At 36.5% G+C, this 12686-nt stretch overlaps 1 protein-coding gene across 1 annotated transcript in view; it reads left to right on the forward strand.

The window, feature by feature from the left end:
* DOK6 (docking protein 6) overlaps nt 1-12686 on the forward strand; it is a 396863-nt gene that overhangs the window by 267296 nt on the left and 116881 nt on the right. The window contains exon 5 of the mRNA XM_027118731.1: nt 3432-3621. Within this exon, the coding sequence (XP_026974532.1) occupies nt 3432-3621 (190 nt within the window). The remainder of the gene's footprint in view (nt 1-3431; nt 3622-12686) is intronic.

The following is a 12686-nucleotide window of genomic DNA, read 5'->3' on the forward strand; positions in this document are numbered from 1 at the left end:
TTGTAAACTGTCTTTCATATACCCCCTTTCTTTCTATGCCTCTCTCCCTTCTTTATTCCAATTGGCATAAGAACTCTTTCTTGACAAGTCAGTCGTGAGTCAGTTGAGATAGAATTAATTGATTTGAGCAGAGATTAGAAAACAATTTTGAATAAAATGTGCTGATTTGCTCTACTGGAACATAGCATCACTTTTCAAAAGCATTCCTCATGGTTTCTCAGATGCTGCTACTTCCTTGGCAATATTTTTAAATGAGTTTCACAAATCGACACTTCTCGAAGTGTGGTCCCCAGAGCAGCAGCATTAACATCTCCTGGGAACAAGTAGAAATGTAAATTAGCCAGCCCTGGGGTAGACTTACTGTATCAGAAACAATAATGGTGGAGGCAAGCCAGCCATCTGTATTGAAGCAAGCCCTCCAGGTAATTTTGCTGCACACTGAAACCTGAAAACCAGTACTCTAGGCAGTAAAACCCATACGCAGTTTCTTAAATAAAAAGGTGACATGATCAGAGATGGGTTTAAAAAACCTGCCTGATAGGATTATTTCACAGAGGTAAATATTTTTAAAAGTCATTTTACTGGAACCAGTTTTAACTATTTCATATTGAAATGGCCCAATGGAAAACATAACAAGTTTTAGTAAAACAATGTGTTTTATGTTACTAAGGGCATAAAATAATTTCTTCATAGCAAATGCAGAAACCTTTCTTCCGTTAAAATGGAATTCAAAGAAGTGTAATTTGCTAGATGACTTGATGTGCTGCCCTTATCTTTATGTGCCTGGTTTTCTGCTGGATTAATTAGCCTACGTTTTCATTGAATCTCAGATCCTTGGAAATTAGCCCTTAGAGGAAGATAAATTTTGAATATTGAAAAATTGAAAATAAAATTGTTTAGGGTAATTCCTTTCTTAACGATAGAAGAAACAGCATCAAAAAGAAGGTAGGAGCATTCTAAACCATAACAAGAAGGGGTTACTTGAGTAGCCAGGTTAAAAAAAATAAAGTGGGAAAGTAGAAGGCAGGCCAGAGGGAAGGGATGCAGGTAAGGTTCACCTGCTTTGTGCTGTCTAGAGGTGGCCCTGGAAGGACTCCTTAGGGGAGTTATCCCATCACTTTGAACTTGTTCGTAAATGCGCCTCAAAGACTTTGGTGTGTAGAGCCCTATGTCATGTGACTCATAATAAATTCACGTATTAATTATTTTCCAGCTTTCTCCAATGGCCATTGTGATGACTGTACTTTTTCTGTGTTTATTACTGTTAGGTTTTATCTGCTAGCATTAGAGCACGCAGACATTTCTGTGAAAACGTTATGGTTCTTCTGGGTCCTCTGAAATACTCTGTAGATTATGTACAACCTTTCACGGAACATCCGTTTGAAGGACACTCCATGTCAGGACCATTTTTTTGTATGCTCCGTTTTTTCAGTTACAAACAATGGGTGTGAATATCAAGGGTCAGTGCAGTCTTAAGCAACAGTAAGATTGTTTCATGATGTTTATTTATTTCAGGAGTTTTTAAAAAGTGTTGTTATTTCTTGGCATTTTGGCAGTGAGTCTTCCGATGCTCTCTTCAGACTCCGGGATTGATGGAAAGGAAAAAATTTAGAGGACTGTTTCACTTTCCGCTTTTATAATGACAATATTTTCCCTATGCACAACAGATGCCACTGACACATGGTTAGTTCCAAATGTAGAAGCTGAACTTCATCAAAAGTGTCTTGAGCAAAGAAAAGAATATTGCTCTTCAGGCATTAACTATAGCCCTGAGTCACTCTGTTGGGTCCAAGTTTCATTTCTATTCTCATATTAGATCATACCCTTTTGATTTACTTGTAATCCCATTGGAGAGGGAACTGTGCTGGGAAAGTGAGGGATGTATTTAATGCTGCACGTAGATACTTGCACACAAGAATTTTAAGGTTTATGGAATATGTACGTGTCTATGTAGACATAGATACAGCCTTTTATTGCACATAATTAATGGGACAGTGTTCTTCATTTTTCAGCTATAGAATTTATCTCATTTTGCCTTTTCTTTGGGAAATAATTGTGAAATCTATATACATATTACTTTCATGGGTCAACAACTAGAACATTGAATCATTAGATTATTTTTGGTCCCAGAATATGTAGGCGCTTGAACATCAATATTGACCATATGGTTACTAAGTTTCAAGCTGTCGTGCTTAAGTTAAATATAACTGATTTTGCCTCAGAAAATCCTTGCTTTGCAAAATACCTGCCACTGAAAAGATTCTTTCTATTATACGGACAATTCGAGCTCAGTACCAGCAAACATACAGTGTTTAAGATTGTAGCATCATGACGGATGATAGCACATTTCTAAACATCTCAATCCTTTACAAACTGCAGCTGCACCATTATGCCTCTCAAAATAATTCATGCAACAGCACTGCCTTTAAAGAACTATTCACAATTAAATTCAAACTCACAAAAATGTATCTGCCAGTAATTCTTAAACTTTTCGTTATCACGACTCATTATTGTTTTGTAATTCCTCAATTCTTGCAGCCCATATTCATCGTGGGATATATTTATTTCATTCATACAATTAACTAATATTTATTGATCATTTACTATAAACCAAGAATATGGTGCTAGGAACTAAGGATACTTTGTAGGACACTTTGTAGGTCATACCAAGTTCTTTACTTCCTGGAACTTACCAACTAACCTTATTTTTCAAAATAAAGTGCATCTAATGCATTTTAATGGGGATCAGGGGCTGCAGGATTTTGCGGTAACCTTTGAGATACATGAAAAGTTGTAAAGTGAGGTTTGGAATCATTGCCTAATAATCAGATTTTCAATTTCAAACTATCCAGGAATGAAACAGTTATGTGCTTTTATTTTGCATACCAAAACAATGTCTGAAGTTCTGCCGAAGGCAGTAATGAATATCTGCAATTATCACAAGCTGAATGTGACCGTGAATACTCTATGCTTTGAGAGTCAGTCTCAAAGAGTGGGCATTAAATACTTCACGCCTCAAAGGTAAAATTGAGTACGTTTTTGTGTAAGTTAAAGAAGACATTCCTCGCAGAAATTATTTCTATGACATCCACTTAAGATTATGTGAAGAAGCGGACAGTTACGGCATTTGGGCAGACTCCAATTCGTTTTCTGCCCTTATGTTCCCACTGTACAATTTAACCATTTAATCCCCACCATAGAGAATGCATGCAACAAAAAGTTGGAGAATGAGTGAATGGATTAATGATTAAGAATAACTCCTTTTCCCATACAATAGAAAAAGGTAGTGTTTCGCAGTACATATCGATGTCACCAAGGGACACAGTAACACTTTCTGAAGGCTGTAGGTAGGTGTACAAATTCATACAGTGCTGCCATAAAAAGTTACACCTCTTTTGGCTTCATTTTCTCCATTCCTTGTTTCTTTGCAGAGCGATTCAACGTGTATCTTATGCCTACACCAAACCTGGACATTTATGGCGAATGCACAATGCAGATCACTCATGAGAATATCTATCTCTGGGATATCCACAATGCCAAGGTCAAGCTGGTCATGTGGCCTCTCAGCTCATTGAGGAGATACGGGCGGGACTCAACATGGTTCACGTTTGAGTCAGGAAGGTAAGCTTTGAGCGCAGAAGCCACAGGCAAAGGTTCTGTCCCGCAGTGCCCAGGCTGGCCGTTTCATTTCCATGAAGGGTAGAGAGCACCAAATATATATCAATAATTTCTTCACATTCTTACTGATAATCTGAATAAAATTGTGTTAACTCTATGGCAGGTTAAGTACCCCATTCAAAATAATTCCCGTCTCTTACTCTGGCATCAAACCAGTTTCATAATTATCTTTATCGTACAAGATCTTTGTGAAATTATTACAAGATTATATTTGGGGTTCATCTTCCTATATTTTTGGTGCAATAGGATCTCCATAAAATTCAACGTGTCCTTGCCAGCATTATAATTGTGGGGGTTTTTTAAAGGAAAATATTTTGAAAGGAGTTTTATATAAAATTGCTTAAATACTACCTTTTAGGTTTGAGATAAGTTAATGCAATATTCATTTACCCAGATGTTTATGTTAATAACATTAATTAAGTGTTATTAATTCAGAATGACTGAAAAAAAAAGTTGGCAAATCCATAGTTTATGAAATGTGTAATTCAGATTTTAAATGTAGTATGTCAAGACAAATACATTGGTTTCTTAATCACAGCACATGGTTAGAATCCATAAATGTCTAAAATGAATGTCTAAAATGTGCTTGCTTCACAATCATTATTCACAGGTACGGGTTTAGACGTGAGCTTCAACCAACTGAATCAACGTTATTATGCTCTGACCCCTTTGTGATATTGTTGTCACACATCCAAGATAAGACTTAGGTTTAGGGATTCTCTGTAAGAGATGTTTAATGTATTCACACTTGGAGACATGATTTATCACATTCTAGAAATGAATCTGTGGCCTTATAAGGTAATTACAGTGAAGTCACTATGTGACTAGATAGATAAATTATAATAGTTATACAACAGAATATTACCTACCCACGACACACAACTTGGATGAATCTCAAAAGCAATGTTGTAAGCATTATGTGTAATTCCATCGGTAGGAAATTCTACAACAGACAAAACTAATTTACAGTGACAGAAAGCAAATGAATGGTTGCCTAGGATTGGGGATAGGGAGAGAATGGACTCCAGGAAACACAGAGGAACTTTGGGGGTGGTGAAAATGCCCTGTATCCTGACTTTTGTCAAGAGCCATGGAACTGTGTATAAATATTGGTGTGCATCGTTATATGCAAATTATCCCCCAGTGTTTTTAATGTGAAAAGAAAAAGTGGGGAAAGAAAGTTGGAGGGGATTTACTATTCTTATTTTATATACTTTCCCACTGTTTGAGGTTTGACAGTGAGCATTTGTTACTTTTACAACAAAACACTTCCTCTGGAAGGAATGGGGCCAAGGAAGGGGAGAGAGCCCCAAGCGTTTTCTGGAGAGGGGGTCTTTCTGGAGAGGGGGTCTTGAAGCTGTGAGATACAGCCAGGCCTTTATTCCTAGGTAGGCACAGTAAAGTCAGAAGTATGTTTTCATAACCTGAGCAGGCTTTGCACTTTTTACATTTTTCTTGTAAATCTCTGTTTTTTAATACTTTATATCGTCTGATTAAAAAGTTAACCCAAACTTTTGAGGGAGTAATTGGAAAGAAAAGCTTAAAATCACTCATAATTTCTCCATCTTGAGAAAATGGCTTTTAATATTTTGGTTTACTTCTTTCCAATATATTTTAAAATCAGCATATTTTCACTTAACATTATATTGAGAAGTAATCTCTGAGTCCTTTAAAATCAAGATTTTTGTGGTCATATGGTATCTGAACATATGGCTGTACTATCATTAATTTAATATTAGGGTGTTTCCAGAATGAACTAGTATAAATAAAGCCACACTGACCGAACATCTGCGAATAGATGTGCAAATATCTGATCATTTTCTTAGCAGAGCCTTTTTCAAGAATTACTGGGTCAAAAGCTGTGAACATTTTCAAGGTTCTTCACAATATAGCAAATTGCTTTCAAGGGAAGTAAAATCAATTCACACACCCTCTAAGGGTGCCAAGGGAGTGCTCTTCTTGACCCCATAACCACAGCATTAAAATGATGATTTAGGATGTTTCTATTTTGATAGAGGACTTGGATATCTTGTTATTTTTTTTTCTTTTCTCCTTTGTTTCTTTATGTTTGGAGGTGTGTCCTTGTGTTCATTTCTATGTTTTTCCTTCTTTGAAATTTGGGTGTCCTTTGCCCTTTAATATTTGGGCTATTGATCATTATTCTGTGTGTCTAGTTTGTAAATTCCAGAGGATCTCACTCTGATTAAAGGTAGCCAAGGGCAGAAGGTTTTGTCCATGTGTGATCCAGAGAAATGAAAGCAGGACGCTGTGTTCCCTAGGTCAGGACTGGGAGAAGCGGGGAGGGGAATGGCATGAGTGATGACAAGTGACAATTTAAAGGAAAAGTTGGCAGGTAAGGCCCGGCCTGTCATCCTAGTGAACCTTGAGCTGAAGAATGACGTTTTCTGCGTTTTATGTTACTAGCTCTTTGCACAAGGCACATCGTTTGGAAGCAGTCTCTAGCCATTTATTCATACTACCGCATGTACTGGAATGTAATAAAATTGGATGCCAAAATAGTCCTTTTTCGACCGACAGGCTTTTTCCAAAATGCACTTTAAATTCTACTGTACCGATAAAAGATAAGAATAAACAATAAAAGTGGAGCAAGGTCATTCTTTCTGGAGGAGCCAACCTCATACATCCTCACACTCATACCCCATACATGTGAGGACAGAAAGAGAGCGGGGGCTGGGAAGCGTTCACTGGGAGCTGTCCTCAAAGGGGCGCAGCCTGGGGAGGTGAAGTCATGGCCCCCTGCCTGCTCAGAGGAATTGCTCTTTTTTTTTAAATAAATTTATTTATTTATTTATTTATTTATGGCCGCGTTGGGTCTTCGTTGCTGCGCGGGCTTTCTCTAGTTGTGGCGAGTGGGGGCTGCTCTTCGTTGCGGTGCACAGGCTTCTCATTGCAGTGGCTTCTCTTGTTGCGGAGCATGGGCTCTAGGCTCGTGGGCTTCAGTAGTTGTGGCATGCAGGCTCAGTAATTGTGACTCGCGGGCTCCAGAGCGCAGGCTCAGTAGTTGTGGCGCACAGGCTTAGTTGCTCCACGGCATGTGGGATCTTCCTGGACCAGGGATCGAACTCGTGTCCCCTGCATTGGCAGGTGGATTCTTAACCACTGAGCCACCAGGGAAGTCTCAGGAATTGCTCTTTCACCGTAAAGATTTTAAGTTTGTATTTTAAGAGTGAAAACCACCAATGTGTCATGCAAGATTATTTAATCAAAAAATCAAAAAAGATATGCAAACCTGCAGAGGAAGTCATAGGATTCGTGATTATGTGCAATTTTATCCTGTGAGATACAAAACCACTTTTTTAACTGCTGATGTGGCTTTTTCACTTCACATAACCTCATAAATGTTGTAAGCAAAACTAAGGATGAGCTCAAATGCCTGCATAACAAAATTCAAGCGAGCCCCGAATCCTTTTTTATAAAATGATTGTTCAAAACATAACCTCCCTGTTCAGCACAATGTTTAATATAACACAATCAGTGCTTAAAATATATGTCTTACTAACTTTGATAATATTATCCTTATTGAGAAGCCTGGGGAAAATCTGGTTACAGATTTTTAACAATTGGAAATATAAAACAATACGGTTCCCATAGGAAGATGGTTAATGGAAGCAAATGCTCTATGCGCTATAGTCAAGGATTCTGTGGTGTCATAGTGAGGCTTGTTCTATCCTTAAACCTTTTTTGATCAGTAATACAGAGATAAATCCTTCCTTCTCTAATGTATGACCAGTTAGTTAAAATAAAAGGTAAGGCAGACAGTTTTTAAATGTGATACCAAAGCATGATTACTCCCCCCCAAAAAAGATAATTTGACTGTAGCAAAATTAAGAACTTGCCTCTGCAAAAACACTTTTAAGAGAATGAAAAGCAAGACACTGATCCAGAGAAAATATTTGGAAGTCACATATTTGACAGTGCACTTGTATCCAAAACATATATAGAACTTCCAACTCAAAAATAAGAAAAACTACAACCCAATTTTAAAAATAGGGAAAAGATTCAAGCAGAAACTTCACCAAAGAAGACATATGATTGATCAATTATCACAGTAATTATCATATGTCTTTTTGTACATCAAAAGACAATATCAGCAGAGTAAAGAGGCAACTCACGAATTGGGAGAAAATATTTACAAGTCATATATTTGATAAGCGGTTAATGTCCAGAATATAGAGAGAACTTCTAAAAATTAATAACAACAAAAAACAATCTAATTAAAAAATAAGCAAAGGACTTAAGTAGACATTTCTCCAGAGAAGATATACAAATAGTCAGTAGCATATGAAACAATGCTCAGCATCACTAATTTTTAGGGAAATGCAAATCAAAACTGTGATGAGATGCCACTCACACCCATTAAGAGGGCTACTATCAAAATAATAATAGTAATAAGTGTTGGTGAGGGTGTGGAGGAATTGGAACCATTGTGCACTGTTGGTGGGTATGTAAAACTGTAGAGCCCCTGTGGAAAACAGTATGGCAGTTCCTCAAAAAATTAAAAATAGGGTTACCATATATGATCCAACAATTCCACTTACGGGCATACACCCAAAAGAATTGAAAGTAGGGTCTCAAAAAGATATTTGTACACTAATGTTCATAGAAGCATTATTCACAAGAGCTAAAACATGAAAGCAACTCAAGTGTCCATCAGTGGATAAATGGGTTTTTAAAATGTGATATATACATACAATGAAGATTATTACGCAGCCATAAAAAGGAAGGAAATTCTGACACATGCTGTAACATCGATGAACCCTGAGGACACTATGCGAAGTGAAATAAGCCAGCCACAAAGAGTTAAGTACAGTATGATTCGACTTACCTGAGGTACTTAAAGTGGTCAAAATCATAGAGACAGAAAGTAGAATGATGATTGCCAGGAGCTAGGAGGAGAGGGCATGGACAATTATTGTTGAATGAGTATAGAGTTTTAATTTTACAAAATGAAAAGAGTTATGGGGATGGACAGTGATGATGGTTTCACAATATTATAAATGTATTTAATATCACTAATCTTAAACACGGTTAAGATAGACCACACAATATTGAAGGAAAAGAACTAAGTGAAAAGACCGATACTACAGGACTTCAAGACATAACTATAAATCTACTGTCATGAAGGCAGTGTAGTATTAGTGAAGAACACACAAATAGGCCAGTGGATCAGAATAGAGAGCCCAGAAATAGGCCGCATAAGTAAAGTCAACTGATCTATGACAAAGGAGCAAAGGTAATACAATGGAGAAAAGCTAGCTTCTTCAACAAATAGTGCTGGAAAAACTGGACATTCACATGCTAAAAATAATTCTAGACACAGACCTTACACCCTTGACAAAAATTATCTCAGAATGGATCACAGACCTAAATGTAAAATGCAAGACCATAAAACTCCTAGAATATAACATAGGAGAAAACCTTCATGACCCTGCATATAGTGATGACATTTTAGATACAACACCAAAGTCATGATCCATTAAGGAATTAACTGATAAGCTGGACTTCATTAAAATTAAAAACTTCTGCTCTGCAAAAGACTTCTCAATGAGAAGACAAGCCACAGGCTGGGAGATCATATTTGAAAAAGATACGTATGATAAAGGACTTTATCCAAAATTACAAAGACTCTTAAAACTCAACAGTAAGAAAGCAAAAACCCAATTAAAAAATGAGCCAAAGACTTTGACAAATAACTCGTCAAAGAAGATATACAGATGGCAAATAAGTACACCATATATCATCAGGGGAATGTAAATTAAAATAACAATTGGATACCACTATACACCTGCTAGAATGGCCAAAATCTGGAACACTGGCAACAGCAAATGCTGGAGAGAATGTGGAATAAAAGGACTTTTCATTCCTTGCTCATAGGAATGCAAACTGGTGTAGCCACTTTGGAGGACAATTTGGTTGTTTCTTATGAAACTAAACATATTCCTACCATACAATATAGCAATCAGGCTCCTTGATATTTACCCAAAGAAGTTGAAAACTTATGTCCACACAGAAACCTACACATGAATGGTTATAGCAGGTTTATTCATAATTGTCAGAGCTTGGGATCAACCAAGATGTCCTTCAGAAGGTGAATGAATAAACTGTGTTGCATACAAATAATAGAATACTATTCAGCCCTAAAAAGAAATGAACTATCAAGTCATGAAAAGATGTGGAGGAACCTTAAATTGCATACTGCTAAGTGAAAGAAGCTAATCTGAAAAAGCTGCACACCTTATGATTCTAACTATATGACATTCTGAAAAAGCAAAACTGGAGACAGTAAAAAGATCAGTAGTTGCCAAGGGGTTCAGGGATGGTAGAGGATAAATAGAGCACAGAAAATTTTTAGGCCAGTGAAAATACTCTGGATGATACCATAATGATGGACACACATCTTTATACATTTGTCCAAACGCATAGGATGTACAACACCAAGAGTGAACCATAATGTAAACTCTGGACTTTGGGTGATTACGATGTCAGTGTAGGTTTATTAAGTAAAACAAATGTACCACTCTGGTGGGAGATGTTGATAATGGAGGAGGCTGTTCACGTGTAGGGGAAGGTAGTTGTCAAATCTCTGTACTTTCCCCTTAATTTTGCTATGAAACTAAAAACTACACCAGAAAATGGTCTTAATAAAAAAAAGTTATGTTGAATAACTTAAATGTATACAACTTCTATTGTTCTTATACCTCAGTAAAGCTGGAAAAAATAAATCTTGTATGTGGAAGTGTTGGAATATATTTTTGTTCTAAATTTTACACACCTATTGTTCCCTATAATCTAATACCTTGTAACAGTATGATAAATTTCTATCATCTGTTAGTACAGTTGTCCATCGGCATTTGTGGGGGCTTGGTTCCAGGACCCCCTGTGCATAACAAAATCCAAGGATGCTCAAGTTCCTCATATAAAATGGTGTAGTACAGTTGGCTCTCTGTATCCACTGGGTTCTGCATCCTGGAGGATGGATTTGAAGGACCCACTGTAACTGTGGCTGGAAACAATGGACATGCGGCACACAGATATTTCCTTTGACTGTGCCATGAAACATGAGACACATCAGCAAAGCTCTATGAAGATGGAAGAACATGTGTTTTTGCAGCACTATTAGATTTGGGTTAAAATACTTGTTCTTCTATGTATTTGGCCAAATTGGTTTTCATTCTTGTATCTTATACCCTTTATTTGTGACCACAAGGACTGAAATATTACTTTGTAGCCTTTTGTGATGTCTGAGAATTAGGCAAGGTTTGGAATGTATTCAGTGCTCAAAAAATACTAGTTTTTTCCCCCTTTTTTAAATCTCTTCTTAACTTTTATTTATGAAAATTGAAATTATTTAATAAAGTTATAGTTTTTTTAAAAGTCAGATGGTCAGTAAGCTATAATAAGATGGTGAAAATCTAAGCAAATAAAAAACTAAAGAAATATGAAAGAAAAATGTTTTGAAACAGCTGATGTTGACACAATTTCAGTTTCCTTCACAACATGTAAAGTATTATTTGTACTCTTCTACAGTTGCTAAAAAAAAATAATTCTGAATTTTTTAAGTTTAGTGAAATACAGCTTTAGCTGAAATGCACTCATGAATTACTAGCATGACCACGTGTATATAATATGCTGTGTGCCTGTAACAGGTAAAGATACTGATGAATTCACTGTCTTTTGAGTGAGTGGTAGGTTTACTCATTTGACTAATTAAGGACTAAAATATTTTCATTTGTATGGGAATTTTTTTAGGTTATGGCTATTTAATTAAAAATAATCATTTCAGCACTCAATGCTTGTGCTCACTGGTGGATTTCTAGCCTCGCAGTGTCCTGAGGCTTATGCCTGTGGTTATCACCAGCATTAAAATAAATGAACCCGAAGTCATAAGACTGGTCTGGAGTGGCACATTAACTCACTTGGAAAATTCCTCTTAAAGCTTTCATAAGCCAGTCTAAGAAACTGCAATTAACAGTGATATGTGCATCTCCTCTGTAGGTGACCACTTCCCCAGAAAGAGTCCCTTTGTATATCTATATTCAGCACGTTTGTTAAAATACAGTCTCTATTTTTTAATTACACTCTGGGCTGATACTATAAAATCATGTCCTGGTGTTTTAGCTTTTTTCATAGAAGAATGTTGATTTCTTCAAAGCAAAGGATCCTTTTTGATTACCAGTATTGCCGTGTACAGTGTTGGGCATGTGAAATAGGTGTTTGATGAATTTAATCATCTTTTGTAAATGTGTTACATCTGATAGCTTTCAAAGCTCTTGCTGTTACAGGCACACAGCTTATGAAAGTGGCCCAACATACAGTCACATCAAAAATAATAAAATATCTACAAGTAAATCTGCATAAGGGGTTAAAAGACCTATACTTGGAAAACTATGAGACACTGATGAAAGAAATTGAAGACAACACAAACAGTTGGAAACATATACCGTGTTCATGGATTGGAAGAATTAATATAGTTAAAATGACCATAGTACCCAAGGCAATCTACAGATTCAATGGAATCCTTATCAAAACACCAAGGGCATTTTTCACAGAAATAGGACAAATAATTTTAAAATTTGTATGGAAATACAAAACCCCAAATAGCCAACACAATCTTGAGAAAGAAGACTAGAACTGGAGGAATCATGCTCCCTGACTTCAGATTATACTACATAGCTACAGTAATCAAAACAGTATGGTACTGGCACAAAAATAGTTACATAGATTATTGGAACAGAATAGACAGCCCAGAAATAAAGCAACACACCTATGGTCATTTAATCTATGACAAAGGAGGCAAAAATATACAATTGAGAAAGACACTCTTTTCAATAAGTGGTGCCGGGAAAACTGAACAGCTACATGTAACAGAATGAAATTAGAATGGTCTCTAATGTCATATACAAAAATAAACTCAAAATGGATTGAAGACCTAAATATAAGCCCAGAAACCATAAAACTCCTAGAAGAAAACATAGGTGGAGCACTGT

Source organism: Aethalodelphis obliquidens, unplaced genomic scaffold (genome assembly GCF_003676395.1).
Source record: "Aethalodelphis obliquidens isolate GAN/ISIS:26980383/991018 unplaced genomic scaffold, ASM367639v1 scaffold19, whole genome shotgun sequence".
Lineage (NCBI taxonomy): Eukaryota > Metazoa > Chordata > Mammalia > Artiodactyla > Delphinidae > Aethalodelphis > Aethalodelphis obliquidens.